Source organism: Nipponia nippon, unplaced genomic scaffold, assembly GCF_047370975.1.
Source record: "Nipponia nippon isolate SJK-2023a ecotype South Korea unplaced genomic scaffold, ASM4737097v1 scaffold_6, whole genome shotgun sequence".
NCBI lineage: Eukaryota > Metazoa > Chordata > Aves > Pelecaniformes > Threskiornithidae > Nipponia > Nipponia nippon.
Genome location: NW_028262380.1, coordinates 48,978,232 through 49,001,815, shown reverse-complemented (window position 1 = coordinate 49,001,815; position 23,584 = coordinate 48,978,232). Strand labels below are relative to the sequence as shown.

Sequence of the window (23,584 nt, the reverse complement as noted above, 5' to 3'; positions counted from 1 at the left end):
ATCTGCTCGAACAATGGGCATCAGTAAATTGTTCTTTCCCTGACATTCCCTACTAATACCTGTGGCTTGTGTTCACGGGCAGAAGCAGCTATTGTACACTGCAAAACGGAAGCTGTTGTTTAAAGTTTCCAGTTCTGATCCCTGCCTTTCGTTAAGGGGTGTCCTCCGCTCAATTGTGTTAGGATTGAACGGGAAGAAAAACAGTACAGGAGAGAAACCTTTAAGTGCCCTCCCAGAGGCTTTAGAACTGCTGGACTTAGGGACTTTGGCATGGTGGTGGAATGTTAATGGATTGTGTGTGTTTTGGTTTTGTTCTGTTTGTTTCAGGAAGCCAAAAAGAAAGATGCTGCTCTTCTCAACTTTTCAGAAAAAATTAGGAGTGTTCATGATGCTGCCAGGTAAGTCAAAAGAAAACCGAGAACTTATGATTAGACTGTGACTTGGAATTTTCTTATTTGCGAAGCAGTGAAGCTTATTCAGAGAAGTCTTGGCACAAAAACTGAGATCTTTACAAATGTTTACTATAGCTTTGAGGGCTTCATTTCCATTTGCTAGCAGAAGTATGCCTGCAATGTGCCTTCAGGTATGAGGTTTTTTTGACATGATCTCCATAGGTTTTTGGTAGTTTTATCTCCTTCAAATACGTATGCGTGTGTGTTACTTTTAAGGAATTGAACTAAAAGCATGTTACTGTTTTTCCTTAAACCAATTTCATCTGTCTCTGAGCAGGCTGCAATACTTTTCCAAATCTGGTACCACGTACAGGTACTGGCCCTGACTTCTGTTAGATGCTTTTTTGATATTTCATTTGCTTCTTCATTTCTGTCTTGGATGGAAAATCTGAAGGGTTTGGGGCTCTGTATTGTTTTCATCTTAAAGTCTGTAGCTGCATAATTTTAAACTGAACCTGATTCGTACTTTTCTAACTGTACTTGCTTTTATGAGATAGTGTGATCTAAAACCCAAAATTGGAAGCTAGCAATGCTGGAGTTCTCTTCCCAGTTTTGCTGCTTCCTTACTCTTGAGCTTTGGGCAATCTATTTACATTCTTTACCCAGCTGTAAAATGGATCCAATCTCTTAGATCTGATGCAGGTTAAGCAATGTCTGCAAAGGACTCCGAAATCTTCTGAGGAAAGGAGTGGCCGTAGAGTTAATCAGAAAATTTTTGAGGGACCACCTGTGTGGCTCTCTGCCATCCAACCCACACACCTTTTTGGCAGTCTGCCATGTGGCCTGCTGGGGAATGTAGCTTCCCTCAGCATCCAACCCCCCTGGCAAACAGCAGGGGAACAGGCAGAATCCCAGATCTGGTGATATTTTTTCTAACCACTTTGATCACATTTGTTAATGCTGAAAATCTTCTGTTGTAACTCATGCTGAAATCTATTCAGGGAATGCACTCCATACAGGAAAATGAAACAAAACTAAGTACATGTCTCACCATTGGGCATGAGGAAGATCTTTATTAGAGAGAACTGTCATGTACAAGTTGCTCATAAATCCTCCCAATTAGAGCATGTTAAAACAACTACTATTATGTTCTTTATTTTTTTATTGTCTTGCCTTCTTTACTTGTAGGCCATCCTCTTCCTCCTTCACAGGCAGAAAAATGTAGCCTGTATCTTCTGCTGCTTTTCTTATTTGCAAAAACACCCATGATCTGCCCAGAACAGGGAACTAACCTTTGCAGATGAAGTAAGCAGAGAAAAAACAGCACACGTTATATTCATCTGTGTGTGCACTGACAAACTTATGCATGCTGTCACCATCTGCCGCCACGTGCACTTCAATCAGTCTGCCACAAATTCTTCAGCTTTACTGTTTTAAAGTCATGCTACTGGTGAAATGACCTTAGTAAGGAGCGTGTGTACAGTTGTTAATTTTTATCATTTTGGAAACTGTAGTGATTCAATTCCTAGGCAAAGCTCAATTCTCTCGTGAAGGAAATGCCAAAGATTTAAAGCATTTGCCCTCAAAGTGACTGAGAGATTTGGGTGGGAGCTCCCATTATATGGAATGTGGGTCTCCGAGGATAAAGCTTAGATGACATCAGATCAGAGCTCTTTCCTGTCGTCTTCGTTTTCTGATTTACCTCTCCACAGGAGCAGCTCTGCTGCTCGTATGTGGTAGAAGGATGAAATGTTCTAACTGCTGGGTTGAGACTGTGTAGGCTGCATTGCTGTCACTGCTTAGAAGAACGTAACATGCAATTTTGTGATGCCAAACGCTACTGCTAAAATGGGTAGTCCTGGCTGACAATCCCTTGTGACCCCCTTTTTGTGCCAGCTGCTGCACTCGAACAGTTATGTCATCAGCTGTACCAAGCAAATGATCCATCTGGAAGCAAGTTGGTTTTTTTCCTTTGCCCAGGTTAATTTTCAGTACACAGATATGGCTGGCCATCTAGAAAATGAGTGCTAGCACAGGCACCAGGGAGAGAAAAGGAACACCTGGTCAGAGGCAGGGTAGCATTACCCTTTCTCATGGTAAGGCTGGGTAGGACTGGCTGGAGTTAATTGTGAAACCACACCCCATGGGAATCTTTTCAGGTTGCAAATAAGAAATGTGCTTATCTCTCTCCCAGCTTCCAGTGTCTACTCTGGAAAGATTTTCTGAACAGGCAGGTTGCACCTCATGTTAAACATTTATTTTTGAAGCATATTGTGGCTAACCTGTGGGCAACTCCTTCTCCCTCGATAAACATTCTCTGTGTATGCTATTTTTAGGTTATCCATTGATAATGTAGAAGCAGAGCTCCACTCACTGTCTTTCAAGGCAAGATCTGTTAAAGACAGCATTCGGCGAGACCCAAAACTCTTTCACCAGATGGAAAGCTTTCTCCAGGTTTGTAGGATATCCGTGCTAATGTGTTACTGTCGCCTGAATACAGGAGCATTCCTTGGCTCAATGTAATTTGTGCAGACATGTTAATAAACAGAAGCGTTGTTTTAATATGTCTACCCTATCAGTTGTACGGAGGTTTTCCAACTGCATGCCATTTGTCAAGTAAGAGTGTTGGAAGGACTGTGTTTTTACAGGGAGGGATATTGAGTGTACATTGCCTGAGGCTTGTTAGGCAAGCGTGTTTAATGTCTGAAATGACTGATGAAGATCAGTAGTTAAAATATAAGACAATTTGGATTGGTCTCTGGTTTTGTACTTCACAGTGGCCCAAAATATGGTATCTGCATGTTATGTTATACTGGAGCATGTCAGTTTTAGCTGAGGCTGTGCTATGCATATGAAACCTGATTGTTGGGTGACTGAAGAGATATTGATAGACACTGGAAGGTTAAGGGACTGTTTTCTCTACTAATTTACCCTTAGCACAGAGTGTATTATTCTGAGCCATAACATTACTTCTGGGTGGGTTCTCCTTTTTTAGTACTGCAGTGACTTTATAGACATGAATGTGCATAGCACTTAACTTTGAAGAAGAGTTCTTGGTATTTTGCGTGGTGATGCCTGGAGAAATATGCATTATACTTCAATTAAATGATTTTTCTGTTTCACACTATAGATAATTATTAAAAGTAAGAAAGCAGGTGTTGATCTGGAACTTAACCCACCCTGATTTTCAACTTGCAAATGTAGTTAATAGCCCTTACAGTTTTTCAGGAGATGAGAAGCTGATGAAGAAAGGGGCAGGTTAAGATTGAAATACCTGTCTTCATTCACTCTGAATTATTGGCTTTTATCCATTGCACCCAGACTCTTTAATGTTATGTTTGAACATGTTTGGGATTTTTTTTAATTTAATAGCTCGTTTTATGTAACACTACAACCTTGTTTAGGCCACATTCCAAAAGAATGTTGGGAAAAAAAAATCATTTTACAAATGCATACCTTACATAAACACTTCCGGTTTTTGTTTCTGAATTACAGGTGATAACCAAGCTGATTTAAAAGTCAGCTTTCGTTATCTCATCCTCATGAATGAATTACTGAAATATGTGGGAGGAACTAATTCTCTATGTATGCTTTTATCAATTGTCCAGCTTATCTTCAATCCAGCTTTTTATTGGGAGCTTTTTTTTTTTTGTAAAGACTAAAAAGTAAGATTTGTTCCTACCCTACTGGCATAATTTGACAAGTAACTTTGTGGCAGTAGGGTTGGCTTAAATGGTCACCAGTGCCTCCAGCTGCCTATTCTCACCCTGGTGCTGTAGTATCAGAGGTATTTAGATGATCGTGAGTTAGACAGTGTCAGAGAACAGATTTGTCTGAAAATTAACTTTTCTCCCTGGGTTACTTTGAGCCACATGTAGTCTCAGATCTGGGATTGTGCAAGGATGGGAGTGAATGGCTGGTGATGCAGACAGGGGAGACAGAGGGGTAACTGCTAAAAGAGTTTTAAGCAGTTCTGCTGCTCAAAGTCTAACCACACCCTTAGTCTCTTCCTCCTGAGAAATCCACTAATCTGCTCCAACCCTGTCTGTATAGCTTTACACTTATGGGTCAAAGTGCTACTTTATGGGGACGTTTTCTGGATGTCTTAAAATATACTTATTTCCAGCGGTTCCTTACCTTTCTAGCATGAAAACCTTTTTTATTGTGGTCTAGGGTCAACTTGGGAAGGAGTTGATTCTGTGATGTATATCCATAAGTTTATCCACATGTTTTGTTTAGGAAAAGTAGGGAGGAGAAATTAATCCATTTATGCTTAGTTAAAAGTGGCAGGGAGAATGGGAAAATAAGGCATGTGGAGCTTTCAAGGGGCTCCGAAGTGGTCTGTCACTGTCCTGGGCTCTGTAACAGCTCCTAGGTTGGAATATGAATTTCATAAGTTGCTAATATATACCTGACCTGTTGTGACTTTAATTTTTCTGTCTGGTTCATGCCATATATGTTTTTGCTGCAGTTTGCTATAAGACATCTAAAGGAGCTTGAACACCAGAAACGAGAATTACAAAAGGAGGGGAACGCTCTCATTGACTTTTTCTGTGAAGACAAAGAAACGATGAAGTTGGATGAATGTTTCCAGATATTTAGGGACTTCTGCATAAGATTCAACAAAGCTGTTAAGGTAAGAGCACTGAATGAGATTCTCACACACTTGAAATAGATATTGGCTCACATGAATTAAGTTGTTTTTTTCTGCTCAAGGGACTCTGCTTAATATCTTGTGGCATTTGATATATTTGCTTGAACAGCTACAGCAAACTGCCCTCTTGTAGGCATTCCTTGCCAGAAACCAGGTGGGAGATGGTCATTCTGCCCAGCCCTGTGTGCAGTCCTGCAGCTCTGCATCTTCTGCTGCAGGCTGACTAGACCATTGAGATGATAACGTCAGGGTAGCCTATTGGCCTGCTTGTAAGCTAGCTCTTCTCTTTTGGTGAGGAGGTTGGTCATAGCTAAGCTGGGCAGTGAAGCAGATTGCGCAGACTTCCTGACGAGTGCTCGCTGTTCAGGCCTGGGACTGGTAATGTTACATCACTGGAAAGGCCTCGAGACGTGGCACCACATTACATGGACCATACCAGCCTGAATCAGCACTAGCTCAGGCTCTCTACTGCCCCTCTTTACATGACTAGACACACTTTACCAAGTAAAGTAAACTGTGTCTTCTGCTTTGTTCTTTCAAATGCTTTTTGTGGGTGAAAACTCAAGAAATTAAACAGGCCTACAGTACAGATACCTTATCCCCAGTGTGACCGTTCATTTGCTAAGTACCCTGAATGGGTCCCAAATAATTCAGGAAGTATATTAAGATGAAGGAGCCGTGTTGGCATTGGTTACAGTTTTGGTTCAGCAAAGTCTGCCTATTGTTACAAGTATTTTTAGGCCTTTATAAATAGCATGAATTAGATGGATCCACACATTTCTTTATTTTTCTGCCTTACACAGTCTGCATTTGATAACACTTTGTACAAGAGCTTTAGTTCAGAAAAGAAAGAACAATCTTGCTTTATAGCAAGCTGACAGGCTGTTCAGCTAACACGTCTCTTGCGCCATTAGTTTACCTCCCCTTTACCACTCGAGATAGCATGTAGTTATGCATGTGTGTGAACATTATACAAATATATAAAACCAAATGGTGGTAACTATTGCAGACATTTAGTGAGAGGTGACTTCATGCATACATGTTCCATTATTTGGGATTGGGGATTTAATTCACAGTCACACGTTACAAGCAGTTGTTGGATAGCTATTACTTCAAGGTCCAATGGGGATCTTCCTTCCTCTCTCTGTGATAAGTAGTTACACTCTAAAAATGACAAATTAGTCTCTCATTTGCGAATATTGAGGAGATTTGCTTACTAGGTATTTTGTGGGGATTAACCTCTGTCCCTACAAAATTAACAGAACAATTCAGAATAAAGATTGCAGTTCTGACAAATGAATGTGATGTGTGGACAGCACAGCCAGCAGTCTAAAAAGGTGGCTCATACCACAATGGCCATGTGCACATATTTCAAATGTTTAAACCATTTTTTGCAATTTTTTAACATGTCTGTGTGTGCTTAAAATAGATTTTTCATTTGAATAAAATCTCCTGAAACATGTTTTGGGTGAGGTTAAAATGTTCTGTGTCTAATATGGAATATGATAATAATATCGATGACTATTTTTAACCATTTCTTTTTACAATGGGATAATTAAAGTTGAGCTTTAGCATTTGGCAAGAATTCATTCTGTAATTCCATACCTGTGAAAGAAATCTCCCTGCCGCAGACATTTTTCTTGAAATGCAAGTTTTTTTCTTTTGCCTTTCTTAGCTGTTCAGGTTTCTTAGGCCTCTAATGCGTCTTATCTTTCAGAGCCCAAGGTAGTCTCAAATCCACTTTAAGAGGTGTAGATTAACCCATTCATCAAAAAGAGCTTCAGCGTTAGGCTTTTGTTACTGAAAGCTTTCAGGCGACTTTTTCTAGTTGTGCAGCTCTTCTGTTGTCACAACAATGGGAAGATCAAACTAAACAGTGCTTCAGACAAATATGGGTGTGTTTTTTTTAAACAGTGTGTCATTGCTCAGAACAGATCTAACAACATGCTGGAAGATTATGTAATTTTTGAATCCTCTGTCAAGACTAGCCTCCCCCTTCTTTCTTTTGCTACAGCTCTACTGGCTCTAGAAAACCAGGTTCTTCATTTCAGAAAATAACCTGAAAAGTTCAACCAAAGGTTCAGCTAGATTAAATTTGAAGCCTAGAGGTGTCAGTTAAAACGTTGATATTCGCAGTAACCCACTGCTAATGATTTTAGTAAAAAGGTGTTACTGTGTTGTCTTTCAAACACAAACTACCTGTTTCTATGGCTTCCTGAACCAAAACCCCTCAGCCTAGCTGCCAAAATCTCCAGCCTGCCCTGGGCAACTTCAGTGCAATAGTTGCCAGTTTTTGAAGCCAACGGTGAATACAAGATCCAAAACGGGAATGAGGCATTCATCCTTGAGTGGTGGTCAGTTGATGTCTAAGTAATGGTCGTGAGGCATTGTGTAAACTTTTCTGTTTGCTTTCATATGCAATTAAGTAATGTCTTTTCACAAAATTTCCAATCGGTAGTGTTTGACTCAGAGGTAAGTAGCACCCCATAGAAACGGCACTTGCTGAAGAACCACTGCAATTGTAATAAGGGAGGATGGAAGGAACACATTGGCTGTGTGCTCGTTAGACAAGTTTGTCTTAAAATATGAATGTAATGATCAGGTAGAGGTTTACTCACCTGATAAAGCTGCCAACTTTACACTTAGTGGGGACTTGAAGCTCTCCATCTTATAGCAGGAACTCTTTGGCTGGACTTGACATCTGCTTGGGTTTGATAGGTCACGTTCTTGGTCTCTGCAGGGACTTGTGCATTTTTTTCTTCTGCTGACCACACTGATGTGTCACCAGCATTAGTTATGCAGGGAACTGCTCTCCATACGGTTAATGGTTGCAGGCTGTGGTCACCATGGTGATTTCGTGTGTGTATGTATTGGGGGTTGGGGGAGGGTGATAGCAGCAGGAGCTAACTTCCATGGGAAGGAAAAAAAGGGAAAGATAAAGAAGTGTGACTTGTTCTCATGCATAGGACACTGTTCTCTGAGACATGTATTTATGCTTTTCCTCATCAGGAAAATAGGGAACGAGAGGTCCAGGAACTTCATAGTCTGCAAAGGCAAAAGGAGCTGGAGGAGAAGCGTCGATCCTGGGCAGCTGGAGAGCTTGGGAGCTTTGGGCGGAGCAGCAGTGAAAATGATGTGGAGATGTTGGCCAAAAAAGGACTTGAAGAATTTCTTCCGTTCTTGCAGCAGAGACCTCAAAGCCCTTCATACAGAAACCCCAATACTAGACGCTCTCGACTTTCTTTGGGGATTACTGCAGACAGGGAGTTGCAGAGTTTCCTGGAAATCTCAAAAGACGAGGACCCAAACAAGTTTAACAGCCTTCCCCGTGCAAACACCCGACAAGCAAGACCAAACGTAGCCTGGACTGAACCCAAAGAAACAAGAGATCTCAACTTAAATACCTTGCACTTACACCAACAGTCTGAAACCAAAGTGAAAAGTGGTGGCCTACTGCAGGTGCCTCCAGCTCAGCCCAGTCACTTCAGTGGCTCAACTGGTCCTGGTTCCCATTACTCACAGAGAAGCACCGACTACAACATGCACACTTCCAATGTGTCCTGCGAGGAGTCCACAGATATAAACGCTCTGGCCCTTGCAATTGAGGAGCGGGAACTCGTTAAAGGATTACGTAAGTTTGATATTCAAGGAGCAAAGCCTGCAGAGGATACACCTTTAATATATTTAGAAGATGCTGGTGGAACAGACTTGGAGACTCTAGACGATCTAAGCTTTCATTCCCTTAGTACTGCCGATGATGACTTGCCTCCAGCTTGCAGAAGTTCCAGGGAGGCCCACGACCATAAAGCCAAGGCAGTGGGTTGCAAGAGTGAAGCTTCAGAGCCCAGCAGCAGCAGCCCCGTGTCTATGGATACAAGTGTTTCGGGAAGTAGGGAAGATGGTCCAATGTTCTACGTGTCAGATACGACGACTGATTGTTCTTTGACATTGGACTCTGAAGAGGGAAATGATTTTAAATCAGCAGGCAATGAAATAAGAAGTGAGGCTGGCAAAGCACGCTCTTCTGGGAATGATGCGCAATACAGGGCTAGGACATTCTTCTCAAACCTGAATTCTGCTTCTGCCAAGGATCTGTCTCTTCACACTTGTGCGAATGATAAGGATGATGCCAATAGCAAGCACACCCTTCCTAAAGAAAAGCCCATAAAAAATAAAGACCCAGCAGGACCAAAGAGGAACTCTCTAAAAGATAGATCTCCAAGCTCCTCAAAATCCAGTGGCACTCGCCCTAGCCACACAGCTCCTTCCAGACCTGTAAGAACTTTGAATGCCTCTGAGAATGAAAGTATGAGGAAAGTGGTGCCTATTTCTCGGTCAAACAGAGCACCGAGCAGCATGAAAAAGCCGGAAGCCAAGCCGGCACTTCGTGAAACTAGTACAGTGGAAAGTCGGCTGTCTCGTCGCAGCTCTGTCCGAGGCACAACAGACACACTGCCAAGAAGTCCTTACAGGCATAGCATGTCGGTAGAAGAGCCAAAGTTACAAAGGGGCACTGTCACCTCGAGCAGTGCTCATTTTGAGAGGGACAGAGTCTCTCTCAAGAAGCCAAGCTCTAAACCTGTTAGGAGTAATGTCAAATCAAAGACAGACGAAATGAAGATGTGTCGCTCCAGTGTAAAACCCCAGACCCCTACAGATGACACCAAGGTTGCCACAGTCAGCGTTCCCAAAACACCATCCGCTGTCCCAAACTTTGCGAGGAATACAGTGGCTTCTTCTTCAAAGCGGGCAAAAGTGGATCTATCCAGCTCGTCCAAACCTCCAACTATCACAAGGTCTGTGTCCCAGAGGCTGCCTAAAGCGAAGCCAGCAGCGACCTCTGATGATCCGTGTCCAAAGGAGAACAGTGTGAGTACCTTAAAGAGAGCAAGTAGTGCCAGAGTGGTTGGAAGAAGCATCCTGCAGGGAGAAGCTGTCAGCACTAAAGTAGAGCCTGCACCAAAGGAGCAGGGAACAGTGGAAAAGGCCTCTCACAAGCTGAAAGATGCAAACCGGACCACAATTGGTAAAATACTGAAGCCGTTACTGAAATAAGGGAGAGGTTTTTTTGAATCTTGGAATGTGAACACTTGTTCAAGCACTGGATGTCTGTGTCGTGAAATTCCTTAAAACAGTAACACTGCCGATAAGCAACATCATGTTGTATGGCACATTAAAGTGTGGCACACCGTAGGAAAAGGGCAAGTAGTTGTGTTCTGGTCTAAATCCTTTTTTATGAATTTGAATGTATTTGAAGCTACTGTGATGTAATGCAAGCGTAACAGCAAATCTTTGCGTATTTGTTATACAGAAGGTCACCAAAAGCCAAAAAGTTTTAAGAAGTTAAACAACAAGATGAAATGCTTTGTGACAGAAAAGATGGATAAAGGCCAGTTTTTGCGTACATAAGATTATTCCTAAGACTCGAGCCCGTGTGCTGGTTGGTTCCTTATTCGATGTCGAAGTGGATCCTGTGGAACAGTACTGAAAAGGAACTTAGCTGATTGTGCTTTCCGTTGCTTTCAGTTCCCTGGATTCAGGAACTCTTTTTGCCTGTTGCGAAGTCCATTGCTGGCAATTGGACAGACTGGGAACTGCTGGCCAAAAAATAGTAAAACGAGACATTTGCTGTTTGTGGCTGTCTTTAACCTCACTGAAGAATTTATAGCATGTTTTATGAATGTGTATGTGTGTCTGGAGAAGGCTTTCTGCTGGGCAGGAGGCTCATTGTCCAAGAATGTGGCAGCATTGTCTTGCATGCACAAGTAGATATGGCTGGTGCTGCACCGAGTAGCACGGCTGGAGGCTGCGCCTATTGGAAGGGCCATCAGTAACCGTTGGGATGGTGACTGCTCCTGACTTGTTTCGGTCACAAGCAAACTTGCCAGCTTTTGGTCATTCAGAAGTGCCATATATTTATGATACATATCAAGGAGGTTTGCAGTTCAACTCTTGAAGGCTGCGATGTAGTGCCAAGCACTTTCTTACCCTTCCATGTTTCCACTGGTTTATCTGCTACCAAATTACTTGAATGTTGCAATGGGTCTCATTGAGCCATTAGTTGCCCTGCCTCCTCCTCCTCCTCCTCCTCCTCTCCCTCTCCTTGTCAACATGAATATTTAGCATGAAACACGGAGCTTACGCATGACAATGTTTTTGTAGACTTCCTTGGTTGCTTCAAATGTGGTTTTTAATGTTTAAAGACTCTAAAGGATGAATTAAAACCGGTATTTGATAAGCTTTTTACAAAATAAAAACACCTCTTTTTTTCCTGCAGATACAAATTTTAACTGCTGTCAGACTAAGGTACAGAGAATGAGGGAAAACTTGTTCAGCATGCTGTGCATCTTCCCGAGAGAAATGTACGTAGGTGGGGAAACTGATCGCTGTTCTCCTAAGCATCTTATTTAAAGAGTTGCCTTTTTATTCACTTACGAATGAAGCCTCATTTAAGAATAAAATAAAAAATAAAAGGAAAATCTCTTCGGACAAGTGGCATTGACTTACTAGTGGTAGACCTGTTTGTCTGCTCTGTCCCTCAGTGCTGGGAGAGCGTAATTCAATGAGAATGAGGCATTTAATTGCTCACATGCTTCTCGTGGGCTAGCGTCAGGGACAGCTAGCTTTGCGTTTTGAGTTTGGCAAGGAGCCTTTAGCTCTTCCCACGAACCAGCAAATCTTGATGCGGACGTCATACCCAAACACCATAAAGTATTGCATAGGGCCTCTTGTTTGAGTCTGACCCACAGGGAGAATTTATATAGCCCGCTTTTCGGCAAGGGCGAATTTTTGCTTGAAACCCTATAAGCTTTTTGGATACTGCCTCCCTTGTGGGTTAGATACAAAAGCATCTCCCTTCTTATTTGTATCTGTGTGTACGTATGCACATCTGCAAGAGCAGATGATTGACTTTTTTCCTTTTTAAAGAAAAAAAAAAACAAAAAAAAATTTATTGGTAGCAAGCTTGAAAAATAATTTAAATGTGTTTGGAATATGTAAATAAATTTCTATAAATCTGTGTAAAAGAAAACTGAATGTATTTAATGGAACATTTATACATTTCGGAGTAACTCGGTAGTTTAATAAAGTTCCCATTTACTGGGTATGAGGTTTGTACTTTCTCCTTGCTGTTCTACTCTTGGGTTTGGTCCTGGAGATTTTAAGGGACTGGAGTGTGGGTGTAGGTGACTGTGGGAAAAGTCCCACGAGGAGGGACTTCACAGCAGGATTTGTGGCGTTTAAAATGCTAGGTTTGTTTTTATACTAAGACGTGCAATTTATCGTCAGTTTCTGAACATTTCTGAGGTGGGACTTTCTGCACAGGTTTGGGTATAACGTGGAAGGCATTAGATGGTAGATGCAGCACTTCGTGTACACATCGTATGTTGTGGCCAAGACAAATGTTCATGGCACTAACATGTCCGGATTTGTCGCTATCTTCATGCCTTTTAGCTTAGCACACTTTATTGAGGAATGCTGGTTTACAACTCCCAGGACTCTGGAAATAAAGAATAGCCTGTTTTGCAGGAGCAGGTGGTGACTTTTCCACTGCAATTCTGAATTTTTACATTTCGTCCCATTCTCCCATTATTTTTCCTCCTTTACTGCATACAAAAGAACATCTATTCAGCAGAAAAAAAGCAAAAGCCGGCCAGCCTCCTTGTCCTCAGGGAGCGCTTCCTCCCCTCTGCTATGGAAATTATTTTTGGACTGGAATTGCTGCTATTTGCAAACTTGTTTAGCCCCTGACTTTTCTCGTTTGGCGAGTGTGTCTCTCCCCGTTCGGAGTGGCAAGCACCTGCTGTCTGCCAGCGCTGAGTGATGGCTGCTGGTGGAATCTACGTGGGAAAGCCCTTCACCATCAAAAGGTGTGTCTCAAAAGTTTATGTTTTTTTAAACTTCATTTTTATTTCAAAAGGGTTTAGAATTACCAATTCATTATTTAAACTACCAGCTGTCAGAGACAGCGATGCCCTGTAGGTTTAATCTCCCATGTCATGCAATTTTCCCAAACGCGAAGGGGCCACGGGGCTGGCCTGGTGGCAATCGTTTTTCAAGAAAGAACTGAGACCTTTTCTTCAGCTTTGCTCTGCCGAACGGCCGGTGCTTCTGCCTGTGACCGGGGGCGCATCTCTCTCTGTTGGTGGCTGTTGAGGCGGCAGGGAAGGGGGGGAGCCCAGGGGACCGTGAGGGGATCTGGAGCTGTGGAGCTGGTGGAGATTGAGAGATAGCGGAGAGAGCTGTGGGAGTAAGAGGTGCTGATTCATACTTGGAGGAATTTAATATTCACATCTCTTGTGGGAACTGCATACAAATAAGGGGCTCAGTGCATCCCTCATTACAACAGCTCATTAAATAATCAAGAAAGACAGAAAGAGTTCCCATCACACCTCCCACAGCGTACAAGTCCGGACTATGTCATTCAAAATAACCCATCGCTATCTTTCTAATCTTAGGGTATGTCTGCGTGGACGGATGCAGACAGCCACAACGTTGGCTTCGACCTAACCAGACACGAGCCAGCTCCAGGCTGGAGGCGTATGGCGCTTTAGCTCGGCGCTGACCCCGAGCTCGTATACCGCGGCTGTAATTGCACACCTCGGTGCGAGCCGGCAGGGCTCCGCTGCTTCAGCATCACCGCAGCAGCAGAGCCCCGGCCGTCCGCCCCCGGGAGGACCTGCCCTCCGAAAGGCATCGCCGCCGCTGCTGCCGCTCCAGGTGAGAACGCAATCCCTGCGAGAGAGGCCCAGCTAAACACAGCTCCTTTCATATTTGGCTGCTCAATGTTTTCCATTAACTTGATACATGCTGTTTACATCCTACTGCTGCCAGCGCCAGAGATAACTGCCTTGGGAACAGCTCCCTACAGGTATTGTTAACAGCTGCTGAAAACAAAGGAGTTTGTTTTAGCCACGTCACTATCTAAATAGCCAGAAATACGTTACTTTTTTTATTACTGGTAAGCCAATATTAAAAAATCTGTCTTGTTCTCCTGGCTGAAAGATGCGTTCTGGAAATCTTGCATGCTGTTAAAGCTGGCAGCTGAGCAAATATCCTTGCAACTGTAACAGAAAGCGACACCCAGGCGAAGGACGTGTGAAGGTTCTTGTTGCATGAAAGCGTGTTTCTCTTCCCAACCTGTGATCACCACCACCAGCATCAACTACTTGCACTTAGAGAAGGTTGTTTCCAGCCAGCGGTTTTTCCTTGCCATATAGCTGGTTTCTGCGTCTTTTCAGGCTGAAGGCCGAGGTTGCAGGATATGCACTGCCTCAGCTAGCAACTTGCTCTGATTAAAAAAAAAAAAAAAAAAAAAAAAAGAAAAATTGTCCTTAACCTCAGGCTGCTGATGTCCTTCCTTTTAGCACTGAACCACTGGGGAACACGGAGGGGACATTAGCACATCGACTTTAGTGGTTGTGTTTAGGGTGAGGCTGGCAGCGGCTGTGCAAATGCTCAGTGATTGCGGCCTCGTCTGCACGGAGGGCAGGGAGTTACACACGTTTCCGAGACTGTTCACCCCACCTGAAGCAGAGGCTCCGGACAGACTCCCTTTGAGCAGAGGTGTCTCTCTTCTGCTTTTGATCAGGTCTGAACAATAGCTCCTTTTTTATTCTATTCCATCCTTATTTATCGGGAAGAGGAGAAAAAAAAAAAGCAAAAAACTTTGATGCCTCCTCTTTGGTCAAGTGGAAGAAAGATATGAACTCTACCTACGGTTTTGTTTTTTTTTTTTTTTTTTTTTTTTAAACAACAGGACTTTGACTGATAAATAGAGCTGGTAGCTTCAAATAACTCTCTTCTGCAGAGGGGCACCCGATATTTTCAGTGGCTGCAGTGATCCAGCAGCAAAATAGGCATAAAAGCAAGAACTCTGTTTAGCTCCAGAGCACATCCAAGTGAGCGCTTCCTCTTTACTCTGAAATAGAAATCGTAGCAACTGAACACAGACGATGTTTATTTGGGCACCCAAAAGGAGCTGGCTAGAAAATCCTCGATTCCACTTCTAAATAATTGTTTACCGTGACTTTTATTTCCCATTACTCTTCGATTTCGTCGTGATTAGAAGTAAAAAAGCTACCTTCAACAGAGAGCAGTAAAGCAGGGCTGATGGGTGCAAACCCACCACCCACAGCTGCCTCATCTCCCTGCTGCTCGCTCCTCACGGCCCTTTTCTGTAGGGTTAGGGAAAGAAGTGCGTCGACTGTCTATGTGCGCTTTTGATAGTTTCTTCAAAAGAGTAAGATGTTACGTCTTTCTGGTGGGCTAGCGCAAGTTGTGGGGAGGAACTGAATGCATTTCTAAGATGGATGCATGTGCAATAGGCGTTCTGAATTACTGAAGCCCAGGAACTGATGTGCTGCCTATGGAAATCAGGGAAATGTGCATAAGGGAAAATGCGATGATGACAAATGGATAGGCACAACTGGAGACAAGTTTTCAAAAACCCTGTGGGTCCTTTTCTCTCTATCGTTAGCATCCTCGTGCTTCCCTGAGTGTCTGCTGTTTCTGGCAAGTCCAGGTTTAAACCACAGTCTCCAGGAGAAACGGGGACTCCCCTGTGCCTGACTCCCCTGAATCACTGCAGAAAGCATTTGACTGAGAACTGCTGGAGTCGCTTGAGTTCTGGGGCTGAAAACATGACACGTTGCTAGCTTTGTGTTTTGGCTTCTGGTGTTTCTCACGCAGCATTTTAAATGGATTCAGACGTATTCCCTATGCAAATCCTTAATCTCCTTTTTTAGGATGAAAAACGGGTGTAAATGTGGTTTTGATTTTCCCCCACCCTTTTACAGCTGTATTTGCCCCTTTACGTCCCACGACCGCTTCCTCCCACTCCTATTTCCTCAATTATGATTTTCCATCCTCCTCTATTAAATTTTCCAACCTCCGCTAATAACTCATCCCTCTTCTTTATCATCTTTTCACACGGCAGGCTTTCTGTACTCTTCCTTTCACTTCATCCTGCTTTCTTTCAGTTTTTGGCCGTTTTGCTCCGTCACTTGCTTTCTTCTTTCTGCCAACGTGAGTCTTGCCCCAAACGTCTGTCTGCAAAATCTGCAGGCTGAGACTTTTCGCTACCAGCTTTCAGTAAGATGTGGGAACAGAGCAACAAAACGGACTCAGTTTCTAAGGTTTACATGTCTGTATTTTGCAGCTTTGCCTTGTCACTGCAAGCGAGTAGCTGGAGGAGGCTATTACCGAGCAGAAGTGCATCTTTGCGTCTTTTTCTATATGAACGTCGCTCACCCCCTGCGCCGAGCAGCCTACGGGGGGGCAGGAGGGGGAGCTGAGTGCATGGGGTGATTTTGCAGAAGTGGGTGAGGAAAGTCTGTTCAAATAAAGGTGTGAGTAATTTAGCTTTGCGGTTCGAGTCTAAAAAGCCCTAATGAAAGACTGTCGACATCAGCTTAAAAAGCCATTTGGCGCCGTGATTCCTAACCCCGCCCATAATCTCGGTACCACAAGCGAATAGGTTTGTGCCGTCAGTTCGGTGCTCCGTCCCTGTGCATCAGAGCTAAATAATTGTATTATGGTTTCTAAAATTAGCATGTAGCTTTTCACGGTATAGATTAAGGCTCCAGTGGATTTTGGTTTTCTCTCATAGGGTAAGGACCAAGACCTTTTTACAACAAGAGATAGCACTCAGAAGCCCAAAGATGGCTCTTGGAGAATATCTACTCAGTTTTCCTTCTGCTGGAAGTGACTAATCACCGCATAAAATGGACAGCACTTGGAATGCACGCGTAATGCGTTCATATAGGGTATGCACTGTTCATGGCTGTGAGTACTTGGTACTCTCCCATGCTCTCTCTAAAAAGAACTGAACGCTGCTTAAGAGAGTCTTTCCTCCCAGTAGGTTATAGCCTACGCCATTGAATAGCTGAGCTGAGAAGGCACCTCTGGAGGTCCCCTAGCCCAGCCTCCTGCTCCACGAAGGGCTAACTTCACATACAGGTTGCTTTGCTGAGGGCCGCAGGGCGTTCTTGGCACAAAGTGGTTCTGAGAGGGAGGTATATGATTTTGCTACTGAAATAAGGGTGCTGAAGATGGGAAAACACTAAGAAAAATGCTAGTCTTCTGCAGGCTATGGCTTGAGAAACGTTTGCCACCTAGTCCAAGGAGCATATTGCAATTTTTAACGCTAGCTTGCCTTAGGTGGCTGATGGTGATATGAAGTCAGTAAAGCAAGTAAACGCAGGAGTCGAGAAAGAAGTCTGAGGAAAATGCAGAAAGCAGAAGGGAACCTACAGAGTGCAAGAAAGAAAGAAGTTTGTGGCTTAAGAGAAATCAGAGGAAAAACCCACTGAAAGTTGCAGAGGCTTGTGGGAAAGGGCGGATAGTTGCCTGTTGGATGAAGAGAGAGGAGGAGAAGTGAGAGATGTTCGGTAGCCAGGGCCAGGGCTGTTAACACCTGAGCACAGGCGAATGCGGGCAGCTGCTGGCAGCGCTGTAATCGATCCATGGGATACGGAGGAAGGGCCCTCATGAGCTCGGCAAATCCGTCCCTCTGCCCCAAGGCAACGTTAGCTCTGGCTCAGCCCTGCCTGGCAGATGTTTGCTTCCCCTGTTCTTGAAGGACTTAAGGGCCAAATAGGATAGTGAGTTACAGTAAGTATTCCTGATGACTAGCTTGTGTCCTCCAGGATGGGAAGCCTGTTTGTGCATATAGAGCTAAGCAGCAAGTCTCCTGATAAATGTGGCACTTCTGATCCGTATCTTTTCTTGCAAGGTGGCTTTTCTAATGAAATCAGCACCCACACACTTACGATAGAGCCGCTATGGTCATCCCAAGTAATACAAATGCTCGTATTGAGTAGCTAACTGGTAAGCTTAGAAATCTAGCGAACTAGTGAGGCCGCACCTCGAATCCTGTGTTCAGTTTTGGGCCCCTCACTACAGGAAGGACACTGAGGTGCTGGAGCGCATCCAAAGAAGGGCAAGGAAGCTGGTGAAGGGCCTAGAGCACAAGTCGTATGAGGAGCGGCTGAGGGAGCTGGGGTTGTTTAGTCTGGAGAAGAGGAGGCTGAGGGGAGACCTTATTGCTCTCTACAGCTACCTGAAAGGAGGTTGTAGGGAGGTGGGGGTTGGTCTCTTCTCCCTAGTAACAAGTGATAGGACAAGAGGACACAGCCTCAAGTTGTGCCAGGGGAGGTTTAGCTTGGATATTAGGAAAAATTTCTTCACCAAAAGGGTAGTCAGGCATTGGACCAGGCTGCCCAGGGAAGCGGTCGAGTCCCCATCCCTGGAGGTATTTAAAAGGCGTGCAGACGTGGTGCTTAGGGACGTGGTTTAGTGGTGGACTTCGCAGTGCTAGGTTAACAGTTGGACTTGATGATCTTAAAGGTCTTTTCCAACCTAAACAATTCTATGATTCTATGAATATTTTTTCATTGCAGAAAATACTGCCTGTGTTGCTCTGAAGGATTCGATGCAAGCTGTTGCCAGAAACTTGTAACTCAACTGGATGGAGCGTGGGCTGGATCATGTGGCAGCTCCTGCTGGTGCTTTTCGTGGCTGCTGCAATATGTGAGAACGGTTCATACCCCGGTGGAGATGGTCCCAGATCAGAGCTCATACTCTGAAGGACCCCATATTGAGTAAGGCAGCAAGGAGATGGCTATAGGGAACACATGAATGCTCAAGCCAAATCTTAACCCCTGCCGTCCCCGCGTGTACCTTGCAGTATGAGCATAACTAATTCTCACTGACCGCTTGGACCCGCTAAACAAAATAACCAGCCAAAACTAGACCCCTGCAAGACAATTTACAGAGGAGTTTCCAGCTGAAGATAGAGCACAGAGGCAAGGATGAGTGGCTGGGAGTGGGGTGTTAGCAGGGGGAGCTCTTTAAACTACTGTGAGAAATATCCCGAAAATGACAGGCTGCTCTTCATCTGCACAGCAAGCGGAGGAGCAAGGCCACTGGGCACAGTCCCGCGCCCCCGGGGTCCCAGTGGCCATGGTGTCCCCAGCCCGCACAAAGACCGTATCTGAAATAATGTGAAATGTGGCATAAGGAACCCGTGGGAGAAGGGCATGTGGAAATACAGCAGGAGACATTTTGTAATTGTAGAAGCAATCAGCAGTATTATAAAAGACTATAAAGCAGAGACTTGCGAGAATGTGTAGCTTGAAAATTCAGCATGAATCGGCAAAGTGGGTCCGTGTCTAATCACAGAGGTCCATTGTTCGATTGAGTCTAACCTCCTGTTTAATGAAAATACTTCTCTGAATAAGTCTCATTTAAAATACAATAAATATCTTTGAATAAGACGTCCAGCCTTAATAGACAACATTTCAAATTACAGAGAAGTCACCCCAACCTTTGGTAAATAGTTTGAACAGATAATCAAGCTCTCTGTTTACAACTGCCATAGTATTTCTAGCACAAATTAATCGGGGTGGAGTGTCTAATTGCTGGTAACTGGATCTGTTACAGTGCTATGTGCCAAACTGGCAAGCTCTCATTATCGGATTTCTGCTTCTTGGATTAGGCCTTTGCAGGAAAGGAGCTGTGATTTCCCCCGGTGAAGACCCGCAGCGGCTCTGGGGCCAGCCCGCTCTCCAGGGGCAGTGCGGGGCGCTGGAATGCATGGGAGAGGGTATCCCAATGTGCTCCAGCTGCCAGGCTGAGGCAGGGAGACCTCGTTCTCAGTGGGGCACGGTGGCTTTTGGCATCGGCGGCAGTTTTCCTGCTTGCATGCACTGGCCCTCGGCCTCTGGCCGGTCCCCCCGTGGTTACGGGTGGCCGCAGGCTGCCCGGGAGAGCGGCTCTGGCCGGCGGGCTGCCGCCTGCCTGCTGGCCTCGGGAGAGACCCGTGGGAACTATTCAGAAACCTGCTCAGCAGAGTTTATTTTGACATGGGGTGGAAGCTCTGGAAGGTCGGACCTGTGTTTGCTGCAGTGGTTTCCCAAAACCACTCTTGGTAGCCCAAGTTTAGTCTCTGTCACATTAAAAACGTGACTAACAAAAGGGACTTGTTTCAGAACTACACGATGGTTATGTTTGAAAGTTTATTTTTAACTGGGCATCCATTATCCGGCCAATTACAGAGCCCGAATGCTGCTGGAAATCGCCAGGGCTGCCTTTGGTCAGACCTGTTGTACTCGTTGTTCCTTGCTCCCTGATGGGGACAACGTGGACGCTGATAAACCCTATGGACTTGCCCCTTTGTTGTCTTCTGCAGCTGGCCTGCAGCTCTTTGGCCTTGTCCTTCTGTCCCTTAAGCTAGGACTATGCATTTTTTAGTAAACCTCTCTCCCTCCCACCTTGGGACTGTGTTAGCATGCTGAGCATTAAGGAGATAGTGATAACATCTAATGATTCATTTACTGACATCCTTTAAAAAGGGAGCTCTGCATCTGTCCCCTCTTCTCCTGGATTTCCTTCCCTCCTTCCCTTACGCTAAGGCTGACGAGGAGCCTGGAGCTATTCTGCAGATGAAGTGGCATCTATGCCACCTGCTTCTCAATTGACCAATTTTTGACTGTGTTGACCATTTTCTCTATTTTGAGGCTGCCTTTTAGAAAGAGTGGACTCTTATTTCATCTCCATTTTTTCCCCCAGTCTTTTTCCTTTTTTGAGCCTCCACGAGCCGTGCTGCTCCCCAATCGCTCCTGTTCGCTGTGCCACGGAAGTGAAATGTCTCTCAGTCGAGCACAACACCTTTGCTGCAGTGCCTCAAAGGGGCTATAAAACAGATGGCCTCATCCCGGGTCATTTTTCTTTATTGATGTTATTACGGAGCCCGGTGCTATGGCAACCGAAGGAGTTGTACTCTTTGGAGCTGGAGCAGGGCGGAGGGAGGAAGGACTCTGAAGCTGCTGTGTGGGACCAGCCCTGCTCCAGCAGCCGCAGCTCGGCCGGTGCCCCGCCAGCTCGCTGCGGCGTGGGTGTTTACCCAGCGCAGCGGTGAGTCAACGGGTGCCATGCTCCACCAAAGCCACCTCCGGCAGCTTCCCCGTGAATCACTGCAGCCTGAGAAGACTTGCAGCAATTCCTGGGCCACCAGAAGGATGATCTCATTGCCTGCTGAGGAGAATAAGGATAGAGTCACGTGGAGCTCTGCTCTCGGAGCCGGGGAAAATGGCATCCCAGCAAAGAGCTTGCAGGTGACCTAACCAGGCATGTGATTCGGTGTTACGGGACCCAACAGGGCAAAGATCCTTCTTGCAGGGCAGGAAGGAAGAGACTGCAAGATACATACGAATGATTTGAGGTGGCTTTCATAACAAAACCTGTAAGGCAAGGAGGAATTATATGGCACAGGGTCCCCAAAGGGCTTAGTTTTAAGTATTTCTCTTTGCGTCGCCTGTTTTCATTTACTTTTATGATTCTCCAAGCAGTATTGCCTATCCTGGGTGATGACGATGTGAAGTCTGATGGTGTAATCTTTGCATACTGTGTCCTGCCCATGGAGCTGAGTTACTGCCATACTGGTTCAAACTCACTCGCCAAACCCATCTGAAGGATTTACTCAAGTTTAACTCCAGGTGAAACCAGGTGCTTTTGCCTCTTCTAAAAAATTAATTCATGGCAGTTTTCTGTTTCCATTGGATTTGTCATTATTTTAAAGAGGTTGACGATTTCTGAGCAGGCATCAAGTGGTCTTTTCTGATTTCAAATATAAGAAATAATAACCCTGTGCTTCTTCTCCTAAGACAAATCTTGAAATGCTACGAGAAGCGCTAGTTATTTATTTAAAATGTGCGGTCTTGTAAAATCAAGACCAGTACAGAAAACTTTTTTATCGTCTTGAAATTGTACAAGGCTGAGAATTTTACAGAAATTAAAAATCAGTTCATGTTTTGTCAAGAAAGGCTGGTGGGGTGGACTTGATGAAGCTGCAATTTGTGTCTGTGACAGTGGAGCAGCTCAAAGCTGCTCCCTGCCTCTGTTGCTGGCAGCCAGAGCTCAGACCTCAGGAGAAAGAGGAGGAAACTTCATCCCAGAGAGCCCTGGGGTTTCAGGGTGCCGCATCTGCTGGCTCCGAAGCGCGCGCCCGGGCTGCGGTGAGGAGCAGTCAGAGGGGACCAACTCCCACACGCACTCACTCCTTGAGCTGTGAGTGTGATGGCCATCATCCCGCTCCCTGGGCAAGGCATCCCCACGTGTCGGTGCTAATTGGAGAGTGCTGACGATCCCCAAAATAATATTTTGTCAGCTCGTTTCCATTCCTTGGTTCTGTCAGGTGTATGTTAGTGGCTAACCACATTTAACCGTGCGGGTTAGATAATGAAATCATTGGGCTAAGTGCTGATAGGACTGAGGAAACTGATCCCAGGTGGGACCTCCTCACCGGGGACCATCAGACCGTACCACGAAGCCCACTCCCACTCACGTCCGTTAATTTTCCGTTCCTCGGGCCTGACGTTGGTGTGTGTCACCGAAAAGCCTCATAAAAATCTCAGCTGAGGATGGACGTGGTGGTTCTCGGTGGCACGTTGGTCCAACGGTATCAAGCCCCACATTTGAAGTACTTGTGAAAATTGACCTGGTACGTTTTCCTCCTTCCGTTCAGCTTCACAGTCTGGTTTTAACATTTGTCCCTCTTGGGGCAGCCTGATTGCTTCCCTGGTAAAAGGGACGGGCTGCTAAACTGGGGCAAAGGATCCCTCTGCGCCTGCGGGATGCACTGCCTGACCTGGGAAGCTCTCTAATGATTTTGCAGGTAAGAAACATCGAAACTATCACATAAGAGGCTCTTTGCCTTTTCCAGAACAGCTACTTTGCTAGTGCAAACGTGCATCTGAGCATGGCCCAAGCCAGAGCACCAAGGGCACTATTTGCACAGCCTCCGTGAATACCAGCTCTGTCCTGGCTTGCAGGGTTTTAAGGAAGTGAGCTGCAATCGCAATGACATCAGGCAGCTAATGCCGAATTTGGGCTCGGTGAACTCTGAACGCGCCCGCTCCTTGGAGGTGAATCTGGAGCCTTTTGAAAGGACTTTCCTTAGCTGCTGCGCTCACTCTTTTGAGTCATAACCGCAGCGTGCGCGGCGCTGCCCAAATTCAGCGAGTGACACAAGGCTTGCTCTTTGAGAGAGGTGTCTCAACAGCTTTCAGTGTGGCACGTTGGGTAATCTTGGCAATACAGATATTTTCCTATTGAGCAGGTTTTAAAAAGTCAGAGTGTGCGTGCACGGGAAGGGGCGCGGGGCGGTCGCTGCTCTCCACGTCTCATGCCTACGGGAGCTGGAAGTGCGGCACCTGCAGCTGGTTCCCCGAGGGGGCCCGTGCGCTCTGAAAACTTTAGAGGCGAGGAGGTGGGCAAAGGAGCTAAAATCTTTGAATCATGGCTATAAATGGAAGAGCATTTTTGAGATGTTCTCCAGTGAAGTGGCTGAAAAGCAAAGCGTTTGGAAATGTTCTGAGCGCAGAGGAAACAAGTTGTTTATTATCCCGCAGATCTCTCGGGCCTGCTTTATGCACAAATATGGCTAAAAATGATTTTTAAAGAGCTACGTAGTGATGGGGAAGGACAAAGAAGCAAGGAGATCTGTTGGTCAGTTGCCCTGCTTGCTGGAGGGGAAAAG

The 23,584-nt window shown here is 45.1% G+C and overlaps 1 protein-coding gene across 2 annotated transcripts in view; it reads left to right on the top strand.

The window, feature by feature from the left end:
* The window catches only part of FHDC1 (FH2 domain containing 1), a 42,548-nt gene extending 30,433 nt beyond the window's left edge, over nucleotides 1-12,115 (top strand). For both annotated transcript variants that reach the window (XM_087737782.1, XM_087737781.1), the window contains 4 exons: nucleotides 328-398; nucleotides 2,729-2,846; nucleotides 4,864-5,028; nucleotides 8,056-12,115. In XM_087737782.1, coding sequence (XP_087593908.1) covers nucleotides 328-398; nucleotides 2,729-2,846; nucleotides 4,864-5,028; nucleotides 8,056-10,101 — 2,400 coding nt within the window. In that variant the 3' untranslated portion in view covers nucleotides 10,102-12,115. The remainder of the gene's footprint in view (nucleotides 1-327; nucleotides 399-2,728; nucleotides 2,847-4,863; nucleotides 5,029-8,055) is intronic.
* Nucleotides 12,116-23,584: the final 11,469 nt, after the last annotated feature.